At 40.2% G+C, this 27,879-nt stretch overlaps 1 protein-coding gene across 1 annotated transcript; it reads left to right on the top strand.

Annotated features, from left to right (window-relative positions):
* Positions 1–278: 278 nt before the first annotated feature.
* TREH (trehalase) lies at positions 279–27,879 on the top strand. Its single transcript, XM_069947488.1, has 15 exons — positions 279–405; positions 8,438–8,538; positions 10,744–10,891; positions 10,978–11,065; positions 11,158–11,258; positions 12,598–12,690; positions 14,304–14,420; positions 14,503–14,625; positions 15,185–15,234; positions 15,316–15,504; positions 16,799–17,016; positions 22,842–22,953; positions 23,745–23,857; positions 24,249–24,302; positions 27,676–27,879. The coding sequence occupies exons 1-15, from the start codon at positions 311–313 to the stop codon at positions 27,814–27,816; spliced, it is 1,743 nt and encodes a 580-aa protein (XP_069803589.1). The 5' UTR covers positions 279–310; the 3' UTR covers positions 27,817–27,879.

Below are 27,879 nucleotides of genomic sequence, written 5' to 3'. Positions count from 1 at the left end.
AATTTTGAAAAATTTTAGATGAGGAAACACTGCAGTGAGCACGGCTCAGCTTATTTTTGCTTTTTCTTCTCACATTCTGTATTTCACTATATCTAGAACTTGTGTTTACAACGAGCATTTCTCTGAAGGATCAAGACTTTGTACTTAGATCAGGACCTAAGGTTGTTATGTTGCGTATAAATAAGCAGCAAAGTGACAGGGCACATGGGCGTAGGGATAAGAGGACACAGGGCTGAATGCCAAAAAAAAGGCTATTAATAACTCAGCAATCATCAGAAGGAACTTAGTTTGCTGTACTTTCTGAGACACCATGGACTGGACAAGATGCTTGTTGTCATTCTTTATAGTGTTCTGTGTTTTACAGAAAAAGATTCATACTGTAGACTTTCCTCCTCCATGTGACAGGTAAGCATACATTTCCATATGGAATAGAAATGGTTAATATATTTTGGAAATCTGCCACTTCTTTGTGCATTCTGATCGTTTTTAATAACATACTAAAACTGTTTATCTTAACTGTTCCATGTAAAGAAGCCTCAAAAAGCGACAGCATTTTATTTTGTGCTTAACCCATAGCTGCACCAAGATGTTACTGAATGTCCTGGTGCTGCTAGGGGAGTTCAGAAGAGGGTCGCACGGCGACCCCGCTCTAAACTGCCGCGATCCTGGTTGCTATATGCAGCCCGGGACTGCAGCTATTAGCGGGCAAGGACCGATCGTTGTGCCCACTAATTAAGTATTTAGATGCAGCTGTCAAAGTTGACAGCTGCATCTAAATACATACTGTCCCCCTTCCCTGGTGGTCTAGTGGGGGGATCGCCCCCCCATGATGTGATCTCAGAGGGACGATCCCCGCATCTGTTACCAGCCCAGGTCTGCGCCTTGCCGACTCGGTACTCTATTGCGTTCAGCTGCAGCAGCCGAAAGCAATAAAATGCCTATCTCATTGATCGATGCAGTATATCTATACTGCATAGATCTATATGAGAGGTCAGAGCAGTCATACTAGAAGTCCCTCAGGGGGACTTCTAGTATGTGTGTAAAAAAGTAAATAATTTTTTTTTTTTTATTAATACAAAACCCCCTCTCCTAATAAAAGTTTTAATCACCCCCCTTTCCCCATTTTATAAATAACAATAAATAAATAAACATATTTGGTATCGCCGCGCGAGTAATTGCCTGAACTATTAAATGATCCCATTCCTGATCTCGCACGGTAAACGGCATAAGCGCAAAAAAATTCCAAAGTGCTAAATTGCGCATTTTTGGTTGCATCAAATCTAGAAAAATTGTAAAAAAAAAAAAAGCGATCAAAAAGTCGCATATGCGCAATCAAGGTACCAATAGAAAGAACACATCATGGCGCAAAAAGTGACACCTGACACAGCCCCATAGACCAAAGGATAAAAGCGTTACATATGCATGGTAATAGAGCAATTTTAAGGAACATATTTTTTTAAAAAAGGTTTTCATTTTTTAAAAGCCATCAAATAAACTAAAAGTTATACAAGTTACATATCGTTGTAATCGAACTAACTAACTTGAGGAACATGTATAACAAGTCACTCTTACTCCATTGCAAACGGCGTAAAAACAAACCCCCCTCCAAATAAAATAAATTGTGTGGGGGGAGGTGTTCAATTTCACCACACATATAATTTTTTTCTGGTTTCACGGCATATTTTATGCAAAAATAATGTCTGCCATTGCAAAGTACAAATAGTTGCGTAAAAAATAAGGCTCATCTGGGTCTCTAGGTGAAAAAATACATGCGCTATAAACACAAGGAGGAAAAAACGAAAGCGTAAAAATGAAAACTGGCTGTTATCCCATTGCAATCAAGTGTTTCAATGGTCATTTGATACACAGCTTTTTCTCTTCAAAAATGTTACAGAAGGTAAAAAGAAATGTAAAAAAGCAACACATTTAGGCGATGTTCACAGGCTGTGTTTAGGCTGTACAAACAACGGCCGTTCCTCTGTAAACCGCCATTGTTAAATGCTACCCACAGCTGTAATTAATGATCATTAATGTCGGCCATGGGTAGCGTTAAACAATGGCTGTTCACATCGGAATGGTCGTTGTTTGTACAACATGCAAACATAGCCTTATACTGCCTAAAAAAAGAATGCCGACAGTCGGTCACCAGGAGTCTGCGAGGAAATGGTGGCCAAAACATCACAGGTAGAAATGCCAAGAAAACACCACAAAAATGTGTACTACTACAAAAGAAAGGAAATACTCATATAGTAGTCATTGCACACAATACATATACAAGAAAAGGAAATAAAAATACTATACATAGTATTTCCACTTAAGCCATTTCCTCTTGCTATATCTAAGGGTAAGAAAAGAGTTCCAAACCAATTTATATAGAAAAGTTCATTCTTTTTGGACCCCAGATGATGTCATTTGCAAAACATGTTGGGATTGATGAATTTGTGCTTCTGATCTGCTTTATCTAGTCATTTTCTGTAGTTGTCTTTTTGTAACTGTACTTTATTTGGATGGGCTTAAATAATATCACGATTAGGTGATAACTACTTGTATCTAATACCATTGGTTATTTATTAATTTTGGTGTTATGCTCACCCACCTATCTCTTGGTGTATATACTGTATATATTTTTGTCTAGTTTTTGAATAAAGAAAATGTAGCTTTTGTGTATAAGTCTGATACTACATGTTCTTATTGTTCTCCAATTGTGTAGTGCATTTGGATTACGGTTACTTTTGGTTATGTGTGATTTGGATTCCGATTACTTTCGGGTTATATGTAATTTTTAGATATGAGCGCAACTTAAGCATGCTCATGACTTATTGTTTGGCTGTTGAACACCTGTGCCTGGAGTTGGGTGCAGCCTAAGGGAATCCAGAAAAACATGGATATAGCCATACAGTTTTGTATACTATGAGGCGGTTTTGTGGCAGTTTATTATCCAATTTTCCAGCAGGAAGAAAGGTTATAAGTGCCTTTATGTTTTCTCATTCCTTCTGAATCCACTTCTGTTTTTTTTTTAAGATGGATATTTCTATTTTCTATTTTTTACTTTTTGTTTCATGCTGTGTTCAGATGTTACATTAAAAAGGCTATAGTAAAATATTAAACACACAAAAAAATTTTTTTGATATTTTCTGCAGATATTTGCTAAAGGTGAAGAACTACAAACAGTGGCTTCAACAATGAGTTTTTTTTTCAGCATGCTTTAGTGGTGCCATTTTTTTTTCTCCATAGGCTTCTCTATAGGATTAAAAAATGCCACGCCTACAGCACCTTGCTCTTGGGAAAAATGCTGGAAATTAATGAAAAACACCCATTTCAAAAATATGTCAGCAGTAAGAATGTAAAATATATTACAAACAATGCGAGTGAAATTTTTACTTCAAATTTGGTGTTATTCGAATTTTTAGACATTATATGATCTGCGTTGAAATGTGTTGTCTAGCATTTTAATAAAAGGTGTTTTATTATTTTCTCCAATCAAGTGTTTATTCTCTTGGTTGTTAGTACCTCTGTACCACCATTTGTTAAAGGGAAACTGACAGCAAGGAAATGCATATATATCTGTGCTCCTAGTTTTCCATTGCCAATTACACAAGCAGTGTATACTTACCTTCCGTGCTGCTCTGTGATCTGAGCAGAGAGCGGGATGGGCACAGACAGTGTCGCAGACCCACCTGTGTGACACTGTCTGCTGAGGCATAAAAGAACGTTTCTTAGCAGACGCCAGGTCAGAAAGTTTACACACCGATTGAGGGATCGGCAGTAGGAAACTGACGGTATATCCGCCATGTTAATGGCATGTTTATTGAGCAATAAGGTGTTAAAACTGCTGGTTGAAAATCTTTTTGGCAGCTGTTATTAAATGTCCATATGTTACAAATTTGGAACCCCAGTAATAGGCTATGTTCACACGTTTTTTTCAGCTCAGTTTAAAATGACGTGCATTATTTTGAGTCTAAAATAACAAACGTCATTTATCGGTCTGGCCTCCCCTTAGTGCAATGACGGCTTTTTGTACATTATACTACTTTGGGGTTACTAATTGCCCTTTGGGTGTGGCTTAATTGAAAAGGCCATGAAATTTAATAGTAAAAACGGAGAAAGAACGGTGGAAAAAGAAAAACTGTGTAAACCACTAATGAAAAACGTCCGCTGTTTGCAAAAGACGTCCGAAAATAATGATCATGTTCATTATTTTGGCGTCCGCGGTAAAAACACCCGTTATTCAATACATTGGGCGTCCGTCTTCCCATTGACTTCAATGCATTGCCATTGCAGTCAGTTAAATCGCGGACGTTTTTTAAAATATCAAAATCAGGCGCCTTTTATTTAATTTTGACGTTGCGTGAACATAGCCATACTCAGCTAATGCACGTTTCAAAGAACTTGTTTTTCTTCAGTAGTATTCATCCATGATTATTCTGGACTTTATTGTGTTTCTTCTAAATGACATCTTTATCTAGATTTCCAGACAAAGGCGGTAAATCTGTGTGTCCTTTCTTGGCCTGGGTTTAGTTTAATCAAGTATTAGGAACAAGATCCAGAACCTGATTAATCCAGCATAATAAATACACACCCTAAATTATGAGTCTGGGTGTGACAGGACGGGTCCACTGTAATTTATTACAAATGTAATTTATTACACTGTGATTGAGAACAAATCTAGGGTAGTGACAACAGAACATGATTTTATACTACTTTTTATCCACTAAATGGGTTAAAATAAATATCAAGTACCATCTAAATCTACACTCATGTACACTTGATAGAACTGAATGTGTGAATGTAATGTTGATGTAAGTAATAGAGATGAGCGAGTAGTGAAATATTCGACTTTCGAGAATTGGAATCGAATAGGCACCGATATTCGAACGAGGGTTCGATCCCATTATAGTCTATGGGGAAAAAATTTGCAGCACTTGGAAATCAAAATTCGACCACTTGGAGGTCACCAAGTCCCCCATGAAACCTCCCTAAACGATGCAAACACCTCCGGAATGACACTGGGACATTAGGGGGAGCATGCCTGGGTGCACCTAACAGCCCAAAATCGCAGTATAATGCCACTCTCTGCAGTTGCGAAGGAAAAATATTTGCAAACGCTTTACAAACATTTATGGCAATGTTCACACATTTCGTTTCTATTTCTTGCACAGCGTTACATACATGATTCCAATGTGCGTCCGCAGAGCGTCATGTTATTCGCGTGTATCACGCGTAATGCTGTACGAACGTTACTGGAACAGTATGTATGACGTGTCTTTTTCTGGGCTACTGGAACATAATGTATCATACACCTTTTACTGGGCTACTGGAACAGTATATATCTAGTGCCCTTAGTGGGCTACTGGAACAGTATGTATAACGTGCCCTTAGTGGTGTTAAACAGGGACACTATAAGTCACTTGTACACACAGGGTACTGGAATGAATACAGCTGCTGATGCTGCTGTTATATCATCTATGTCTTAGCACTGAGAAGTGCTTTGGATTCAGAGATGACTTTTTCGCTTGATCTTAGCCCTGAAAAGGACTTTTGGGTTCTGTAGTAATCCTGCCTAACCAAAACACTACTAAAACCTATCTCTCCCTGCTGCAAGATCTCTCCCTGGCTAGGTTGAAAGCTCATCATTTGTATTTTTTCCCCACAATTTCTGTGGCCAAATATAACATTAAAAAAGTCCAGTGATTTCTAAAATGCGGCAAGGGCAGGGGGAAAATTGATTACCAGTAGGAACTTACCTCTCCCCATGCCCACAGTAAGCATTAGGACCGGCCTCGGGACCCCCGACGATGGTAAAATATTAAATATACACCATAGTCTTTTAGTTTGTTGCATGTTTGTGGTATTTATTTATGCCTGTGGCTTTTTTACCCCTAAAGGTTAACATATTCCAGTTATGTTTTGTCTCGCATAGATTTTACTACATGAATTTAAATGGTTACACAGACATGTGAAAAGTTTTGATTGGCTGGGGTCTTAAAGGAGGGACCCATTTTTTTAAAAGACCCGAGCAGGGGGTAGGTGAAAAAAATTGCATCTACTTACCTCCCCGGCTCCGATGCTGCTGCCCGTATTCTGCCGCTCTGGTCACGAGTGTCCGGCCACTTCCTGTTCTTGAGACAGGACTTGGGACATGAAATGGCAAGCCTGTATCCCTCCTATGCCGCTGAATGGCATGGCATGTCTGTGTTACATTTCAATATATATATATATATATATATATACATATATAAATAAAGAGAGAGAGAGATATTTATCAAACGTGGTGTAAAGTGAAACTGGCTCCGTCGCCCCTAGCAACCAATCAGATTCCACCTTTCATTCCTCACAGACTCTTTGGAAAATGTAAGGTGGAATCTGATTGGTTGCTAGGGGCAACTGAGCCAGTTTCACTTTACACCATGTTTAATAAATCCTCCCCATAATTTTTAAATAACAGTTATAATTTAAATGTGCAATAACATTTTTTGCTACAGTGCTGGGGTTGAATAGAAAAAAAAAAAATAAACATAATGCTCTTTCCTAGCCACGCTCCTCCAGCATCCTCCTGCAGTATCTCTGGGCCCCCTGCTGAATGGCTTCTATTGGCTTCTACTTCCCAAACAGAACTATCAGGGCAGTGATAGTCCTCTCAGTCACCCCCAATCACTCGCTGTGGCACTGTCCAGATTTAGGGTACAAACACACACACCGTATTCGCAGCAGATCTGCAGCAGATTTGATGCTGTTTTCAGTTATATAGATCTAATCTGCTGCGTACTTGCTGTGTATCTGCTGCGTATCGCAGCAGTAAATACACAGGGGAGACACGGAGACACTGCAGGAGTATGTCGGGGGAGCAAGACTAGGTAAGATTAGGTGGTTATTATTAATAGCTGGAGTACTTCTTTAACTCTTAGAAGACCAAGCCAATTTTCATTTTTGCGCTTTTATTTTTTCTTTCTCGTGCTTAAAAGGCCATAGCAGTTCCATTTTTTCACCTAGAGACCCACATGAGCCCTTATTTTTTGTGCCACTAATTGTACTTTGCAATGACAGGCTTAATTTAAGGTATAAAGTATGCTGTAAAACCAGAAAAAAATTATATGTGCGGTAAAATTGAAAATAAAATGCATTTTTTTTTATTTGGGGGGTTTTGTGTTTACGCTGTTTGCCGTATGGTAAAACTGATATTGTTATTCATATTCCTCAAGTCAGTATGATTACAACGATATGTAACTTGCATAACTTTTATTTTATTTGACAGCTTTTAAAAAATGTAAAAAAAAATAAATAAATATTCCTTAAAATATGAGGTATCATTCCCCATCTGAACTCCTCTAGCGGCGCCATGACGTACATTTACGCCATGGGTCGTCTAGGGGTTAAAGACGCTAAAAAAATAACAAAATAAAAAGAAACACCACTAAAAAAAAACTTTAAAAATGCTATGTAAAGCAGAGGAAATGTATGTTTTTTTATAACTAGCATTTTAAATCTGTGAAAAAATCTGTTTATGATGGGGTCCATAAAGGTATCTAACAGTACCTTTAAAAATTTTGTGTTAACAACGCCTTTATCTATCTGCCATTGTTCAATGTTATTCAGAATTATATAGTTGACTTTCTTTTTTTTAAAAAAACATGTACATAGGAATTATGTTTTAACAGTGTTTTCTTTCTCTTTACTTCCCACTTTTACCTCTGACTCCTATCTTCAGACTATTCAGTAATGGTTCAATGTTCAATGTTCTCACTAAATATTTCTTACATATATTTACTGATAACATAGAATCAATACTAAGTGCTCTGTCCCATATTTTCTTCTAGCACCATCATAGTCTATTTATCTTACCACTCATGCAAATTCTTTAAAGTGACACTGTACCCACAATCTGACCCCCCAAACTACTTGTACCTTCAGATAGCTGCTTTTATTCCAAGATCTGTCCTGTCCGTTCAGCAGGTGATGCAGTTATTTTCATAAAAATCTACTTTTAAAATTGCAGCTCCGTGCCCTACGGGCGTATCTCCGCCCTTACTTTGCACCACCCCCGCCGTCCCTCCTCCCCGCCCTCCTCATCATTAGGAATGCTCCAGGCAGATTGCCTCCTATTCACCACCTGTGTTACCACAGCACATGGGCTGGATTATTAAGACACCTGTGCAATGTTCAAACAGAAGTAAATGTTTCAGTGGCATTCCTAATGATGAGGAGGGCGGGGAGGAGGGACGGAGGGGTGGTGCAAAGTTAGGGCACAGATACGCCCTTAGGGCACCGGGCTGCAATTTTGAAAGTAAATTTTTATGACAATAACTGCATCACCTGCCAAACGCACCCCAGGACAGATCTTGGATTAAAGGCAGCTATCCGAAGGTACAAGTGGTTTTGGGGGGTCAGATTGTGGGTACAGAGTCACTTTAACATTTCTCTACGATGCTTCCTTTCTCAGTGACATCTATTGCACCGGAGAAATCCTTCACCATGTCCAGCTGGCCAAGATTTTCAGCGATGATAAACATTTTGTAGACATGGGTCTCCTGGATACACCTGGTCAGTCTCTTTACAAAATCCTATGTTAATAATACCTTCATGTTTTATACAGTATACCTTAACTTTTTATTAATATAGCTACAGTGTGTTTGCAAAATGGCTTTTTGCCATTTTACGTCTTTAGGCTGGGTTCACACACAGTATATTTCAGGCAGTATTTGGTCCTCATGTCAGGTCCTCATAGCAACCAAAACCAGGAGTGGATTGATGGCCGTCATTTAATGGCAAATATTTGCTGTTATCTTAAAACAACGGCTGTTGTAGTGAAATAATGGCAATTTCAACATTGTGTGAACAGAGCCTTTCTGTGTTTTAATCCACTCCTGGTTTTGGTTGCTATGAGGACCTGACATGAGGACCAACTACTGCCTGAAATATACTGTGTGAACCCAGCCTTAAATTATTGTTTTTTACCTAACCAAAAAAAAAAAAAAACTGTTTCAATGACATATGCTATTTTGGCCCATTTTTTAAAAATATTTCTAGCCAATTTTTTGGACTATAGCAGATGTATTGAGGGCTGTTAATGTCCCAAAAGAAGGATTCAACACTTATTTTTACAGCTGCAAGGATTATGTCCATAAAATGAATGTGTTTGAACAATGGACCATTTTGCAATTAAAAGGGGTACTCCAGAGCAATAAAAAATTATACAGATTTCTAAATAGCTTCTATTTAAAAAAAAAACAAAAAACCTTAGGCCCTCCAGTACCTATCAGCTGCTGTGTGTCCTGCAGGAAGTGGGGTATTCTTTCCAGTCTAACAAAATTCTCCCTGCTGCCACATCTGTCCATGTTAGGAACTGTCCAGAACAATAGCAAATCCCCATAGAAAACTACTCCTGCTCTGAACAGTTCCTGACATGGACAGATGGGGCAGCAGAGAGCACTGGATGGACCATTTCTTGCAGGAAATGCAATAGATGATAAGTACCAAAAGACTTGAGTTTTTTTAAAATCAAAGAAATTTACAAACCTGTATAACCTTCTGGCACCAGTTGATTTAAAAGAATTTGGAGGAGTACCCAAAGTTTAAGTTTTACAGAACTCAGTAGTAAAAATAAATGTCAGTTTTGACATTCTTTGAACTGCAAATAGGTAGTTTAATGGTTCAAAAATACTGTGGGAACATGGCCCCATTGTATCATACCAGTAAACGCATAAGAATGTCTCCACATAGCATTTTTCCCTTGGATAGGTTTATGCTATAGGGCCCCTAGACTCAACAGTGAGCATACGTTGATATACATTTTTTGCCTGTGGCTATGTTCACACTATGTTTAAAATACAGAAAAGACGGACGCTTTTTCTATTTAAAAAGATGTCGGTTATTTCCGCAATGTAATTCACTTTAATGCAATGCATTGTATTCAATAGAATGACGGACGTCCAATGCTCACACGCTGTCTGAGCGGACGTCAAAATAATAATCATGACAATTATTTTTGGACAATTATTTTTTAGTTGTTCACACAGTTTTTCTTTTTTCACCGTCCTTTGACCGTTTTTACTATTCAATTCAATAGACTTTTCAATTAAAGACACACCCAAAGGGCAATCAGTCCACCTAAACTAGAATAATGCACAAGCAGCTGTCATTACACTGACCGGCGGGCAAACAGGGAAATGACCGACATCATTTTTTTTCTTTTAAAAAACGGAGAGGAAAAAAGTTGTGTTAGCAAAGCATATGAGTGACTTTCCTAATAAATACATTTGATGTACAGTTGTCAAAAATTAGAAAACCGATTAACACATGGTGGATTTTACATGTGGATTTCCTTGCATGAAATCCTCAGTGTAATATACTATGTGTGAACACACCCTTACATTTAATATAATGTCATTGAGTATAATGTGAAGGCAAATGGTTTGATGACAATAAGATAAAGGTCCAGGGGCAATATCTCCTCAGCAACTTTTGTACTTTGTAGTATTGCTGGAAATGTTATAGAATCATTTGGTATTGCTTATACATTTGGAGAGTTGAGGTGTTTTATTTTTAGCTGTTTAGCTAAATTAAGAAATAATTCAGCACTGCTAAAACATAGGTAGTGTGCATGCCTTAGTTTTTGCTGCTGAGTTCCATATAAATCATGCTAACATTATCATGTATGATATTAGAAATACATGGGGGTAGAGTGTGGCCCCATAGAGTACTATTGATGTTGCATTGTGCTAAATATTATTCTTCTCATCATTCCAGCGCAAATAAAAAAGAAATTTCAGAGTCTGCTGAATAGCCCTCCAAATGGTCAAATTGATCGTGATAAGCTTATTACCTTTGTTAACACGTCGTTTAGCCATCCTGGAACAGAATTTGAAGAGTGGGACCCCCCGGACTGGCATGAAAAGTATATAATAAAAGCAAATTAGTGTAAAAACCTAACCTAGCAATACTACATTCAAAACACTAACTGTATCTATTTCTACTTGACAGTCCCGAGTTCTTGTCTCATATTGCTGATCCAGAGCTGCGTTCATGGGCTGCAGACCTAAATGATCTGTGGAAGGTTTTGGGGAGAAAGGTAAGAGAGAATTACAATTGATAACATAACAATAAATCACAATAGCCTTACATGTATATCATATGAAAGAGTCTTCCATGTATATCTTACAGATAAGTCAGAGCGTAAAGGATAACCCAGATCGTCATTCACAAATCTATGTTCCACATCCTCTCGTAGTACCAGGAGGTCGATTCATAGAGTTTTACTACTGGTGGGTTAAACATTTATGACATTTCTAACTTCTCATTGACAGAAGGGTTTTGGCTTTGGAGAAGCAGACTTGGTTACCCATACAATTTGATATTAATGATTTGGCAGCCACAGTATAAAGCCCTGTACACAAAGAGGAAAATTTCCTCTACTAAATTCTGTTTTTTGGTTGTTGCTGGAATTAGGTGGAAATGTGTTAGAAATTATGCAAAATTTGAAATGGAATGTAGCAGATTAGGGGATAAAATGGAAGGTCCCATTGACTTCAGTGGGAATTGCAGGTTTTGCCTGAAGAATTAATATGACAGTTCAATTTAGATCAGTGTCAAAAATTTACACAACAAATCACAGTGTAAACACGGTCTTGAATATTTTATTAAAATCAATGAGATACAGATTTTTGTTGGGATTTGTGCTGAATTGGAATCTGCAATACTCTAAAGCTGGCTGTATATAGTAAACATGTCAGCCAACCGTACCGATTTTGGCAAAACCAGCAGACCATCTAATGTGTATGGACTTCCTAGTCTCCTTAAACAGATGAGTAGGTATGGACACATTGCGGTTGATTTACTAATGTTGTCCCGTCAGAAAAATGCTGGTTTGTGTCCATTTTCCCAGGTGGTTTAGTGTTCCGCCTTATTTACTAATAGTATGCAAAATAAAATTTCCCAAAGTCTGAACAAATTGATGTTTTTGCCTAAAAACCAGAAAAGTGGTTGTGTTGTATCCATGTCCATTAAAACGCTTTGCAACCGACAGATTTATTAAGCAACCCTACATTTTTTTGACAGGTTTTCTATTCTAAGAATCAGCCACTTCTAGCATGGTCGGGTTTTAGTCTTGTCTTGTGAAAAACCCCACAAATTTACTAAAGGCAAAAGACACATTAGTAAATTAATAGAGATAGAAGGCACAGGGGGTGCACATAGTGTGTTTCTGCAAACTAAAAGCTGGAATAAGCAATGGCACAAAAGCCACCTGGGGTGGTCGTGCTACAAGTGCGGCACCACCGATCACTTGATCAGATATTGCTTCTTGTAGCCGGTGCATGGAGTCGGGGGATCCCGGTAGAAAATCCAAACAAGGTAGCAGGCTTGAAGCACAGCCGTGCCGAAGATCCGGGACTCTCTAGGGCTGAACGGCAAGACAATGGTCACTACTGCATTGATGGAAGTCATAGTGAAAGATAATATTTTAACTTTTATTGCACAGATAAAACGTTTTGAGGCGTGGCCTACTATAATATTTTCTATGGTCATATTTATGTAAAATGTCTTGTATTGTTATTCTAGCCATGGCTTATAGTCTTCATTTTATTTTTTGCAAATATTCCTTAGGGATTCCTACTGGGTGATCAACGGACTCCTACTGTCAGAGATGTATGATACGGCCAGAGGAATGATAGAAAACTTCCTGTACATGGTGGACAGGTGATGGACAGTACTATATACCTATTCAAGGGTTTATGATTTAGATTTTTTTTTAATTGATTAGATCCAGATATTGAAACATGTTCTTTTATTCTAATCTGTTACTTTTTTTCTTGTAATTTTTTTTAGTTAAATTAAATTTCAGTATATTATTATGGGTGCAGCTATCGTGTGAGCTATTTGCAACAGCATTTAGAAATAGGATTTTAAAAAATACACTTAACTTAAAAACTTTAGTGTTCTGATCATAAAACTTTCACTTTAATTTTGATATTGAAAGGACCTTTTATTTTGTCCTTGTAAATTTTATTACACCTTTCTGGCTGCCGGCTGCAACCACAGGTATTGTCTTGGGAAAATATTATAAGAAATATGCTGCAAATATAAGAATGTAAAGCATACTCTCACCTGCCCTGATTTCACCACAATGTGTCTCCACACCAACAGGAAATCCAATATATACATAAGATAGTGTGATTAAGTATGGTTAATCAACCACACTTAAAGGGGTTGGCCACTTTATGGTAAAATTGCTTGGTGTATAGTATTAGTAAGTGTACTCACTGCACTTACTGACAGCAGCTCCCTGTGTACCTCCTGGAGCTAAGATCAGACTTCCCTCCTCCTGGCTGTGCTGTCCTGCTCTGTGGTGATTCTGTCCATATGTGACAATGCCCCGTCCCCAGTGTTCTCCATTGGCAAATACAGTCTCAGTGGTGGACACTGGGGGGCGGGGCATGGTCACATGCTTCTCCATGTCGGCAATCTTATGGACAGATTCACCATGGAGCAGGGCAGCACAGCCTGGAGAAGGAAAGTCTAACTTTAGCTCTATGGTACACAGGGAGCTGCCGTCAGTATATACAGTGAGTACACCTACTAATACTTTATACTAAACTATTTTACAATAAAGTGGCCAACCCCTTTAAGCTCACTATTTATATGTATATATTGGAACTCTACAGGAATTACCAGCTCAAATGATCACTTGCCGCAGTGATGACCTGTCTCAGCTTGTGATTGGCTTAGAAAGCATTTCCTGCAAGACATTGGCAAGTTATGGAAAGCAGGAAGAAGTGGTGAGCCCTGGGGGTAGAGCTAGAGCCTAGAGCTGTTGGAATGGCAGTGATAGGGAATTGGGTCTGGTGAATTTATTTTATTTTTTGCAGCAGCAAGGGTACTTTCTAAGAAAAAAATTGCCCCTGGACAACCTCTTTATGGATTTACTGTGAGGCCATTATTGAGTCCTATAAAGTAACATGTAGCATGTAGTAATCTCTTAATTTTCCCCTACTGGTGGTTGAAGGCAGCCTACAAGTGTTACTGTTAAATAAATAGCACTCAGCAGCACGCTTTATGCTCCAGCTGTTAATGAAATCCACTTGATATGCTCCATTATCGTTTATGGAGATAATCTGTTGGGTCTCATGTCTTCATCTCGTGATCACAGTGGGTCTCTGGAGTGGGACCCAGTACGATCTTTACAGTTAATGACAAGTAAAACCGTATTATTTGATTCTATGTCAATGCAGAGAATTTGTAGCTCTGTATAAGAAAAATAGTAAGTATATATGAAGAGTAATTCACAACAGACATTCTTACTGACCACACAGTTATGGATTCATCCCCAATGGAGGAAGAGTGTATTATGTGCGCAGGAGCCAACCACCATTCCTGACCTTGATGATGGAGAGCTACATGGCTAGGCACAGTAACATGACTTTTCTCAGGTATTGACTTTGACAGATCACTTATGAGTATTCTACATTATTATAAACAGCAATAATGTAACAAATTTTTTCCTCCCTTAAGGGAAAGCATCGACCTTCTGGAAAAAGAGTATGATTTTTGGATGACTCAACGAAATATTTCAGTGCAACAAAATGGAACGACCTATACACTAAATCGCTATTACGTTCCAGTAGGAGGACCGAGGTAAAGTAAATTTATGGGTATATGTCTATACATAAAGAATATAATCATTGAATAACAAATTCAATGGGTTTTGCAAAAAATTATATACAACTTCCCCGCCGGGCTTCGGGATATTCTGCAGAGCTGACGTCACGACCCGGCTGATGGACTGACCACTCAGCCAATCAGTGACTGGGGCAGGACGGCTCTGCAGTCACTGATTGGCTGAGCAGCCAGTCTGTCAGCTGGAATGGGTTTCCCCCCCCCCCCCCCCGAGTTGTGATGTCATCACAACCAGGGTGATAATGCCTTACGGTAGGACTAGTCAGACGGCGCATCGCAGGCAAGGGGAGAGGTAAGCAATCATTGCTTGTTATTTTCCCCCCTCCCTTTGCCATCTGTCACTTTAAAAAAAAAAAAAACAGCTGGACTCCTCCTTTAATGACTGAAAGATTATCATATTACTTGATAGGAACGATCCTGAACAATCAGATCTATAAATGTATCCAAAATTAAATTAAGGTAAACCGGTTCTAAAAAATTATCATTATAATTTTTTTTTTTTTTTTTTTTTTTTAAGACCAGAGTCATATTCTAAGGATTATGAGCTGGCTGAAAAACTCACAGCAGGTAGGAGCTTTTTCAGAGTGGTTTTGATATTGAGTTTGTCATTTTTCTTTGCACTGCCACCAACACTTTCTATTTCTTCAGAGGCAAACCAAACTCTCTATTCAGAGCTCAAAGCAGCTGCAGAGTCCGGTTGGGATTTCTCATCACGTTGGTTCATTGGTTCTACAAACACTCTGCTGGACACAAGAACAAGCTTAATAATTCCTGTGGACCTCAATGCCATCTTATGTCGAGTTGAAAGAACAATTGCTAAATTCTACAATGATTTAGGTGACAAAACTTTTATAAGAACTAATAAAAATGGGATAGGAAAAATTATTATTGGATTATTAAATATATATATATTACTATATTATTAAATTATTTTTTATTTATTTTTATATTAATGTAAATGTAAGGTAACTTCATGAGAATTACTGTGTACTCACTGGACTTAGATACTGCAGTTCCCATTCACTTGAACGTAAGCTGAGCTGCAGTTATGCTGTGCTACCAACGCACATTGAACAGAGCCAACTGCTTCATGCTCCATTGATTGTGTAGTGTGGGCACGGAACAGTTGATCAATATCACACACAACCTGGGGAGGGGTGTGGTGCTGTTTTTGCAGGAAAGTAGCCATACTGTTAGGATTGGGACAGGGAGACACAAGGACAGGTGAACCCTGAAGCTGGCACCCGCCCCACTGCCCCTACCTGCTTGCCTCAGATGCTCTAGCAGCAAACGGACAACTTGAAGGCAGTCCCTGATCTTACTAAAGTGGATACACAGAACAATACAAGACAATACACACACAATAAGGAAAAGTCAGAGAACCAAGTCAAAACCAGCCGAGCAATGAAGTACCAAGTCGTGTCCAAGGGGATAGTCAAATAGTCAAAACCAGAGGTCAGGTAACCAGAATATGACATGCAGGGAATGCTAGCTTAAGTATCACCAGACAAGCCAGGAACTTTCACAGGCAAGGCATAGTAGACTGGGGAGGATACTTATAGGCCCCAGACTCAAATTACTGACAGCTGATTGGCAGTGTCAGCTGTCAATCTACAATCAGCTTAAACACACACAACACCTATGCTGCTCTGCCAAGGGAGTGGAACTCTGGCCTCTGCTACAACACAGAATAGCAGAGCCGAGTTGGTAAAAAACACAAGAAGCAGTCCAGCTGCTATGGGCGCCGACGTCGCGCCCGCAGCAATTGGCCTGAGCGGTTATGTATGCTTTGACTGCATGCATCAGCGGTGTCAGGAGTCGAACGCACGGCCCGAGTCCTAACACATACTTTGTAACGCCTAAAAGGATTTGTTTACGTTGCATTCAGTTGAATTGCCTTTATTGAAGGTATACATTGAGAGGGAAGAAAAGTTGATACCTGCATCTAGAAAAAATTTGCAGGACTTGGATCATGTTAAAATCCAACATGTAGCATACACAGAGCAATCCAATACTGATACATTTCAGGCCTTGTATTAGTAGAGGTGAGTGCAGCGCAGAGTACTATCGTTTTCTTCATATCACTTTAAGTTGTATAATTTCTTGCTTTATTCTCTGTCACTTACTATAGACATGCCCGAAAAGGCATCTAAATTTCAGACTGCTTTGAATCAGCGACTTGAAGCCGTACAGGCTGTACTCTGGGATGAGAATCTAGGGATCTGGCTGGACTACAATATAAATGAGACTCGCAGAAACAACAAATTCTACCCCACCAACTTGGCTCCAGTTTGGGCATCATGCTATATAGATGCAGCCGTGGTAGAGAGTGCAGTAAACTACTTGGAGGTTTGTTTTTTTCCATTAATCTTATTTTCCTCCATTAATATTAGATTTTCTAACTTTAAAGGAGACCTATCACCCCCCGTTCCGGGGTGACAGGCTCCCGACCCCCCGTTACAGCCCGCTATACTCACCTGATCCCGCCGGGTCCCGCTTCCTGATCCGGTCGGGTCACGGAGATATGAGCGCTCGAAGCCCAGCTTCCGGGGTCGGGAGCCTGTCACCCCGGCACGGGGGGTGACAGGTCCTCTTTAAGGCCGGGTTCACACACTGTAAAACACCGGCCATTCTGTGACCCAGCCGTGTTACAGAACGGCCGGTGTCAGTGAAGATCATCCCGGCCGGTACTGTACTTCCCAATTCACTGGAGCCGCACTTTCCATTGTGTGAACTGACAGTTCTATGCGCTCGCTATTCTGTTCTGTGCGGCTGCTATTCATTAAATAGTGGCCTCACAAAACTGACATGTCAGTTTTTCCTGCGGCCGATAGGGATCCCAGCCGTAGTGTATACTATGTGTATACACTCCGTCCGTTCTATTAATCACATCCATTGTTGCAAATTTCCTCGATTACTAAGAAGAGAAAATAGAACAGCGCTCCATAGCACAGATCAGGAGGTATGAACGAGCGGTGAGAGGATAGTATATAAGACTCTCACCTGATGCGGTTGTGCAATGGAGAGGCACAACACTCAACAAACGTATGGACTTAGACCGCTGCCACTCCCAGGTAAACCATCCAAGATGGGTATTTTAAAGCAAGATAAACGACCTCCTCTCCAAACCAGGGTAAGTACGGGCGCAGATCCAGATGGACATATGAAGTTAATTAAAATACATTTATTGTATAAAAACATTCATGGCGACACAACGCGTTTCCAAACCGAACTGGTTTCTTTCTCAAGTGTCATCGAGATGACACTTGAGAAAGAAACCAGTTAGGTTTGGAAACGCGTTGTGTCTCCATGAATGTTTTTATACAATAAATGTATTTTAATTAACTTCATATGTCCATCTGGATCTGCGCCCGTACTTACCCTGGTTTGGAGAGGAGGTCGTTTATCTTGTTGTTGCAAATTGGCCTTAATCAATATAGTTTGTGAGGCATCTCAAGAGTGATATATATTATCCTTGTGAAATATCCAATGGGTAATAGGAGTGGAGCCATTCACATACCTTTGCTGATATGCACTCATTGGGCACACCTCTATGCCAAGCATTATCTCCTTATCGGGCCTCGGCTTTTCTTTTGTTATGAATTGAGCGGTGGGTACAGCGCTCTTCCAGCTTACTCCGTTCTTTCTGACTTCATAGGCTTCTGGCTCCATAAGAATAAATAGAGCCGCAGGTCATGTGCTGTACCCGCGTCTCTATTCATAACAGAGAAGGTGGGTCCTAATACAGAGATTTTCGGGGGATATGGAGGTTGGACCCCCCCACAATTTATTTTTCCTCTATCCAGTGGATAGGGGAAAAGTTGATTTTGCCCAGACAACCTAATTAAGCTTTAACTCTTCTTGGAAAAGCTGAATTGGCAACCAGTAGTTTATGATCATCAGAATACAATGCAAAACTGTTATAAGCGTCACAATTAATTGCCAAAAAAAAGGATTTCATAAAAAAAAAATATATAACATTAGAGAATCTGTAAACCTGCATGTGGTTGTGTTCGGGCTGTTTTACGATTTCACCTATTTATATCTTCATAAATAATATATTTGGGGTTCCATCATGCATGTTATGGTAAAATGAAAGACGCCATTACAAAGTACAACTATTCCTGTAACAAACAAGCCCTCACATGGCCCTGTAGATAGAAAACTAAAAGTGCTGGAGCTCTTAGAAGGGGGGGGGGGGGAAACAAAAGCGCAAAGATCAAAATTTGCGCGGTCCACTGGGTCATTTTGGGCCTGGTCCTCAAAGGGTTAAAGTGTCACTGACGTTTAATTTATTTTTATTTTTTTTGCAAGAATCAATAGTCCAGGCAATTTTATGAAACTTTGTAATTGGGCTTATTAGGCAAATATGCCATTATCTGCATTTAAAAAGACTTTTCCCAGGTCCTCCCCTCCCTCCTCTCTCTCATCCACTGCTCAGAATCAGGAAATCTCAACACTTTTACATCAGTCAGGTCCTGTCTGTTCTATGGAGAGAGGAGGGGGGGGGGGAAGGGAGATTAGTCGGCAACAGAGAGCAGAGAACAAAGGATTACACAGCGGGAACTGTGTAAATGATGCTATTCAGAGGTCAGTGCTGACCTCAGAGGAGATAGCCCGATGATGTAGCTGTAAATTAACTCTTTGTTGTCCTGTTTTGGTGCCTCATCTCCCTCCACCCCTCCCCTCTCCATAGAGAACAATGAAGACAGGGGGATAGCTTCAAACTGCTTTTTCATGATAAAAATGCATTTTTTGGCTAATAAGCCCAATTATAAAGTTTTCTAAAATCCCCTGTAATATTAATTCCTGCAAAAAAAAATAATTAAACAGTGACACTTTAATTCTTTGAGTGTTTTTTTACATACCATTGTTGCAAGTTTGCCCATGTTTTTTAGCTGGCCCCTGTGGAAAGCGATGAATTATGACTGAGATATTTCCTAAAGATTTGACAATACAGTGGTACCTTAGTAACTTGGTTTAAGAGTGTTTTGGTTTAAGAGCTCACAGTTTTTCAAAATTTTGACTTGGTTTAAGAGCATTGCTTTTGTGTAAGAGCTCCCTGTACTGGGTGAGAGTGCGAGTGGAGGAGGGGCATGGCCTGCATAGCGGGGTCTACAGCAATATACTCCGACCCAGGAGGTCTCCCTCACCTTCCAAATCATAGCAGATCCACTTCAGGCTGGGGCTTACATCAGGGGACAGGACTGTGGAGGTAATCTCTCCATAGCTGTAACCCCTCTCTCCCTGGACAGAGAGTGCGGCTGTACTGTGCCCACATCTGCCCTGCTCATTCCTTCATGCTCCCTGCAGTCCCTGTCCGCCCTTGTGTTTCCCATCCTCTCCATTACTGTACAGTAACTTATAATATCACATATTCTGCTGTTTCTAAATTTTGTTTCATCTGTTTTACATGTTATTCAGAATAATAAATCATTATTTTTGGGGTGTGGAACCAATTGTCTGCATTTCTATGATTTCTTAAGGGAAAATTTGCTTTGGTGTAAGAGTGGATTTGGATTACAAGCACGGTCCTGGAACGGATTATGCTCGTAATCCAAGGCACCACTGTATGTGGAAAACTCTCCTAGTGCAATATCTTAGGTTACTGAGGTTACAATATAGTAAATAAAACGGGAGGGTGCAAGATGAAGCATCTAATGTGTGATGTAAAATGTATAATTCTATACCCAATGAACATGTTTTGGAAAATTACTACTGCTGAGTCCAATACAATACTGCAGTGTATACTACCTGTGTATTGGGAAACTCCACTGTGAGTGCCATGTAACACCCAATATTGCAAAAGAGGTTTCTCCTCCATTCTCTCTCCCTACTTACACTTAAGAGCTACAGAATGGATTATTTCTTTAAGGAAATTTGCTGCTTTTAGCCTGTGTCTCCTATAAGTAAAAGGAGTTCAATTATCTTAATGTATGTACAGAATATGGAACATTTGCCTCTCCAACTGTTGCAAAACAACAATTCCCTTTGGCTTGATTAGAATTGTAGTTGTAGCTTGACGGGATGGGTTCCCCATCCCTGATACAGGAGGAAGAGGGAGGGACACTGCTGTCATTACTTTTGTGTGTGTTGGGGGGAGTTGTGACTACTGGGGGTTGCTCTTATTTTCAGCTTGCACCGCTGTGATTGTTGGAAGTAAAAGGAAGATATGCTAAGAAGGTCAGCACTGTGTTGTGGTTTGTATTGTAGGAGGTGTCTACAAATTTTATCAAAGATAGATTTCATTAACAAATTGCAGTGCTTTTTTTTTATTCATAGAACTGTTTCCTACTGAAAACCACATATGTGCTACTCATACTGTGCTATATCAACTAGAAACTTGTGAGGAGATAGAATTATATTGGAGCTCGTAACCCTAAACAAGTCAGATCCAGTGGCGACCCAGGGAATGAAGCATGAAGTAGTGTGCTTTGCCCAGCTGTATCTAGTGAGCGATGGGTCTCTTGTTACATAGCACCAGGAATGGCAGAGCAAGCAGTGCAGGGGCTTCTCTGCTATTCCCTGTTGCCTGTGCACAACAGTATGGGCAGTAGTAGAGAATAGTAGAGCCGTGTTGGCACTGCACACACGAAAGCTACTGAAGCTGCTGGATGCCATATACAATGATATATCTCTGACACTGAGTATGGCAACCAGGAAACCTATTTAAAGCTATAGAAGAGCAGGGAAAGGCAGCTATGTGTGGTAACACAGGGCAGCCAGGTGGTAGTCCAGCTTAAACTTAAACAGGTGCGACTTTACTTGCAACTTCTTAAAAGGCACAGTACGGTAAACCACAGTCCTTTTCAATAAGGTGCAGTTGAGGTGAGCTGGGTGGTTGGAATATTTTTAGAGAAATCTCCGTGTAGCACAGGTATACTGTGTAAAGGACTTGAGATAAATCACTGCTGAAGAATGGAGAATAATACTTTTGTGTAGGTTTGAGCAAACTCTCTGAATCTGTTGGTGCTATATAAATGAAAATTATTATTATTATGCTTAGTACTCAGCTGTGGGAACTTTTAAGAAGAAGTATCTGCATCCACGGCTAACACATTCAGCCTATTGCTGTCCGTGGGCACTAAGTGAAACATATCCAGGAACACAAGTCTCACCTAGTGCGTAAAGCTAGCCATCAGGAAGACCCTTAAGGAAACCTAGCACATTGCAGCAAAGTTCTCGGCTTTAACTGCTTTTACCTAACTGCTGTCATGACTCGTGTCTCAGTTTTCAGGAGGATGAAAAGGAAAATGTTCCCCCCGTCCATAGGAGCCTACAGCGGGTGTCACTAGCCTGACATGGCTAGGTTGTAAAATATTTGAAATAAGGAATAGAAAGGAATCAGCTTAGAAGGCAACAGATAGGTCCTGGCCTCCATGGAAAGTCTCTTTAGCAGGGACTACACTCTTGCCTTCTCTTATTTATAACACTACTAAATTTGCTCTAAACCTACCTCAACATAAATACCCTTCAGGGAGTTACCTGCTTGGGCAAAAACACATCAGGAGACACTTACTCACACCTTTGATAGGTTTAAAGGACAGAGATGGGACATCTGTGAGGCGCTTAGCTCAGAGATTGGTTCTCAGTCAGTGTAACAGAAATACATGAAATACATGAAATCAGTCACATTTACAATTAACCCTTTAGTAAACTTCCCTACACCAGTGTCATGTACTGCATAAGCCATGTGTGACACCTAGTGGTGGGAGTGCAGAATACTACCTTTATCCCAGAGCATACAGACCATAGTAAGTAATAGAGAGTAATACTGACCTACACATGCTATACACAGCAGTGGCACACCTGCTCTGGGACACTACCTATGCAGAATCAGTAAACAGCTATGTGGGTACATAAAAATGTATATTTAGGATTGGGGAAGGGCTGTTCAGCTGCTGTTTTCTATTGTTGCCTAGGTTGACAAAGTATATTTCAAAAATGTTTAAAATTGTTTAAATAATTCAATTTAAAAAAAATTATGCTTCAAATGACAGTAGCATTCTAACAAAGTAAGTCTGTCTTATAAGCTGTTGTTTGATTTTTGGAGAAAAATTATTCCCATGCTCTTCCTTTACTAGCACAGTGCTGTAAAAGCGCTCAGCTCTTTGTATAAATAATGCATTCATTGTCCATATATCTAAACTAAACTATGGTTGTGTACTTTGCAGGCAAGTGGTGCACTATTATATCCAAATGGCCTCCCAACTTCTTTAGAAAACACTGGGCAGCAGTGGGATTTTCCAAATGCCTGGCCCCCATTACAGCACATGGTGATTGAAGGTGAGGAACACTTTAGATGAAACACAGATTATGTGTAATTTTTGGGGACTAAAATATTTCTCATATAACAAGATCATACTGGGATTTTATAGAAACAACCCCAACCATAAGGCGAAAGGTTCATAGGCAAACAGTGTATTTTAAACTAGAGTGGGTTTAGGATTGGTGTGGGTCTTAGGAATGCGTATACAAAAATCGCATTATGAGCTCTTAAACACAATCCCGGCTCGGATGTGTTAGTATCCTCTGTCTAAATTATCAGAGATACATCATAGGGACTGCTAAAAGTGGCTAGGGCGTCGGGTGTGTTTTGTGCTTACCACCCGCCGCTTTTGTATTGGAAAAGTCGATTAAACGCCAAGTTCGCTAGTTAGCACCAACGGCCGTGGTGCTCCCTTCTAGCCATTTTGTCCACTATATAAATTATATATTATATATATATATATATATATATATTATTATATATTATTATATATGAATAGAGCTCACGAAACCCACAGGTAAACCAACATCCTCACTTTATTTTAATTCACAATTTATCACTGTAATTATTGAGCACGAGTTTAGTTTTATTATATACTGAATAAAAGTTAAGTTTTAGCCAGTTCACACGAGGATTTAACAAATCACTAACGTTTGATTTATTTTATAACATTTAATGCAGTTGGTATAGTTAATTGAACTTTTGAACAACCCCTCAAATGTGTCTGAAGCAATAAGAATAAATTTGTCACATGATCTGGGGTTTATTACCAATTCTGTATGACATGTTATTGTTTTATGCCTGACAGGTTTGGAGAAGAGCCCATCTAGAAGAGCGAGGGAGATCGCATTTAGCTTAGCTCAAAAGTGGGTCAATGTCAACTTTGCTGCATATAAGAAGTACAAAGCTATGTTTGAAAAAGTAAGTTGTCAATCTGAGATCATGGGGTATGTGTCTAAGGTCCAATATAGCATAGCATATCCATGTCACATTGTGCCCCTATGTTAAGCAGAGGGATATGTTGAAGCCTTTCTTTGACGGTTTATGTATTCTGTGTGGCATATGAGGTATGTGTTTCTGGTTTGTACCCCTGAATCTAACCACTGGTTCTTGAATAAAAATCTTGATATCTAGGCCTACACTGAGGACATTTTGTAGGTTGCTTACATGAGATGTATGAACCCCCTTTTTTTTCTCCTCATCTAAATCCCTAATATAAACGGTAAGGATATGATGAGGGATACTAATGATGATTGTGTGCCAGATTGACGCCATGTCATCACATTGTGTTCCTTCCTTTCCCTCTCCACAGTATAATGTTGAAGGTGATGGCAAACCAGGTGGAGGAGGGGAATATGAAGTTCAGGTAAGATGACCGAAAACATAACTTGGTATACTAATACAGTCAGGTTTTTGAAAGGGAAATTAAAAGGTTGTCCAGAGCAAAGTTTTTTTTCCAGATATGAGGCCCAAGGAGGTGGATAACAAAAAAAAAAAACCTACAGACTTCAATCCATCACTTTCCTGCTGGCGCTAGGTTCATGCAGCTTTTGTCTCCACCACGGAGTCGATCCCTACGCTGAGTAGGTGAACACACAGAACGTAGACAGACAAACAAACAAAATGCAGGTTAGTCAGCTAGCCAAGTCAAACCAAACGAACAACGCAGAACAAAATCAGAAAGAGAGCGGATAGTCGGAGGTCAGGCAAAAGGTCGGAAAACTGGCAGAGCAATAGCAAGGGTATAAGGACAGGGGAACGCTGGAAAAGGAGCAGGGGAGCTGGAACTAGTAACAACTAATAGCCAGCAGGGAAGTGAGCAACTGACTGCTTTTTAACCAAGATCAGAGACTAGGTCCAGCAGCTGATTGGATCAGCCCTGATCCCAGCACCAAGTTCAGCTGAACAGACCTAGCAGTGCAGTAACCCCTGCACCGCCAGAAGTCTGACAGGCAAGGCAGGTGTGGCTGAAAAGTAAGACACAATTCAGACAACATTCAGTGCAAACAACAGACAAACTTAGCGCCTCCTTGGCTGCCCGGCACGGACCGAAGAGGGCAAAGTCACATTCCTAACAGTACCCCCCCCTCTTATGAGGGGCCTCAGGACCCTCATCCAAAGGACTCGGCTTAGAGGGATTGCGAGCATAGAACTGGCGTATGAGACGAGGAGCATGAATATCTTTGCTCGCCACCCAAGTTCGCTCCTCTGGGCCGAACCCCTTTCAATGGATGAGGTATTGGACAGAGTTCTGCACCCGGCGAGAGTCCAGAATCTTTTCTACCTCAAACTCAAGATCCCCCTGAACGACCAGAGGAGCAGGGGGAGTAGATGGCAACACCGGGGTAACATACCTCTTCAATAAAGATTTGTGAAACACATTATGAATGCGCATGGTTCTTGGCAGTTGTAACCTGAAAGAAACAGGGTTAGGGTGCCTTCACACCTACCGTATCGCAGTAGAAAATCCGCTGCGGATCCGCAGCAGATCCGCAGCAGATTTGACTAAATGAATGAACACAGCATTAAATACGCACTGTCAAATCCGCTGCGGATCCGCAGCAGATTTGTAAGTGCGGTTTGATGCTGTGTTCATTCATTTAGTTAAATCTGCTGCGGATCTGCTGCGGATCTGCAGCGGATTTTCTGCTGCGATACGGTAGGTATGAAGGCACCCTAAATGATCTCAGTGATGACATATGGACCAATATATTTAGCTGCTAGCTTTCCGGACGGAACCCTAAGCTTCAAGTTTTTTGTTACCCACACAATACTCTGAACCAGATATGCGTCTTTTGTTGGCTTGTTTTTTGGAAGATTCTTGGGCTTTAACCAAGCTCTCAAGAGCTTGAGCCCAGACTGTGCACAGTCTACTATAGGTTTTTTCAGCTGACGGGTTAACAGATTCAGACGCAGATGAATACCTTGGATGAAAACCATAGTTACAGAAAAATGGCGACATTTGGATGGATTGATTGAAAGTATCTACGAAATTGTTCCAATGACTGGTTCACTCTTTCAGTCTGCCCATTTCTCTGAGGATGGAAGGCAAATGAAAACGATAATGAAATTCCCAATGGACCACAGAACTCCCTCCAGAACTTAGACACAAACTGCACCCCTCTATCAGACACAATGTTCTCTGGCACCCCATGTAGCCGTAGAATATGATTAATAAACAAAGATGCTAAAGTACGTGCATTAGGGTGTTTCTTAAGGGGAATGAGATGGCACATTTTGGAGAATCTATCAATTACAACCCAGATGACAGTTTTTTCTTTTGAAGTCAGTGATGAAGTCCATTGAAATGTGGGTCCAAGGTCTCTCAGGTAAAGGTAGAGGATGTAGAAGACCTTCGGGTAATCTGCGAGGGACGTTGGACCTGGCGCAGACCTCACAGGCCTCAACAAACAGTTTAACGTCTCTGGCCCAAGAAGGCCACCAATAAAAACGTGAAAGCAGGTATTTTGTGCAAGCAATGCCTGGATGAAGATTAAGCGGTACGAAGAGTTTCCCTTTTGGAGTATTTCTGGGCGCTTGGGACTGAGAATCTACCACCTGAGCCGTAAGGTCAGGTTGGATGGTGGCTATTACCACTCCAGGAGCTAGAATTTTCTCAGTTTCATCTCTGGGGGCACTGCTGGTAAAGAATAATGCCCATCTGGCTTGTGGAGGAGTAAGGCACTTAGCCTTATCGAGGTACAGCAGATTTTTATGAACTGTTAACACCTTGACCTTATGCTTTGCCCCTCAAGGAAATGCCTCCATTCATCAAAGGCCCACTTGATGGCCAACAGTTCTCTATTACCAATATCATAATTGCACTCAGTACGAGAAAACTTCCTGGAAAAGTAGGCTACCGGTCTGAGATTTGTGAGAGTCTCGGACCCTTGAGAAAGAACTGCTCCAACTCCAACCTCAGAAGCATCAACCTCAATGACAAATGGCTGTTCAGTGTCAGGTTGAATAAGTACGGGAGTCTCAGAAAAACACCTCTTCAACTGTTCAAATGCTTGTATAGCTTCGGGACTCCCAATTTGTCAGATCAGCCCCCTTTCTGGACATATTGGTGAGTGGTTTGGCAATAATTGAGAACCCCTTAATGAATTTTATGTAATAATTGGCAAACCCTAAGAATCTTTGTAAGGGGATCCATACAGAAAGAATTTGGGGTGATAATGTATCCCAGAAAGGAGACTTTCTGGATCCCGAACGGGCACTTGGACAGTTTTGCGAACAGATGATTATGTCGGAGCAGTTCCATCACCTTACGGACATGATATATGTGAGAGGACCAATCGGGATAAAAGATCAAAATATCATCAAGGTGTATACCACTAAAAACCGTCCAAGATATTCACGAAACACATCATTAACAAAATGCTGAAAAACCGCAGGTGCATTACTTAATCCAAATGGCATAACTAAATACTCAAAGTGTCCTTCTGGTGTGTTGAAAGAGGTTTTCTATTCATCTCCTTCCCTTATTCTTATCAGGTTGTATGCTCTGCGTAGGTCAATTTTAGAAAACCATTGGGCTCCCGCAATCTGATTAAATAAGTCAGGGATAAGAGGAAGAGGATATTGATTCTTTATGGTGATCTTATTTAATTCACAGTAATCTATACAGGGTCTGAGACCACCATCCTTCTTCCCCACAAAAAAAGAATCCAGCACCTAGGGGAGAACAGGAGGGATGGATATGGCCTTATTTTATGACATTCTTGTCTTTTTTGCAGCTCGGCTTTGGATGGACCAATGGAGTGATCATGCAGCTGCTGGACCTCTACAGCGCTCGTCTGATAAACTCGGCTATCAGCACCTCCTTCTCTGGAATACTTTTAGCATTGCCTATTTTAATCATTGCATTTTGGGTATAACCTTACCCCCACCTACCCCAGTTTACCACTTTCCATTTTCAATAAACTAATTCACTTGATTAA

Source organism: Dendropsophus ebraccatus, chromosome 12 (genome assembly GCF_027789765.1).
Source record: "Dendropsophus ebraccatus isolate aDenEbr1 chromosome 12, aDenEbr1.pat, whole genome shotgun sequence".
In the NCBI taxonomy this organism is placed as follows: Eukaryota; Metazoa; Chordata; class Amphibia; order Anura; family Hylidae; genus Dendropsophus; species Dendropsophus ebraccatus.
The sequence above is the reverse complement of the archived record's forward strand: the minus strand, read 5'-3'. Positions and strand labels throughout refer to the sequence as shown.

What these genes read in the sequence shown, in the direction of transcription:
- TREH (XM_069947488.1), top strand. Translation starts at nt 311, where the DNA reads ATGGACTGGACAAGATGCTTGTTGTCATTCTTTATAGTGTTCTGTGTT. An exon ending in ACAGCACATGGTGATTGAAG is followed by an intron (nt 22,954 to 23,744) that starts GTGAGGAACACT and finishes TATGCCTGACAG; the next exon opens with GTTTGGAGAAGAGCCCATCT. An exon ending in ACAAAGCTATGTTTGAAAAA is followed by an intron (nt 23,858 to 24,248) that starts GTAAGTTGTCAA and finishes CCCTCTCCACAG; the next exon opens with TATAATGTTGAAGGTGATGG.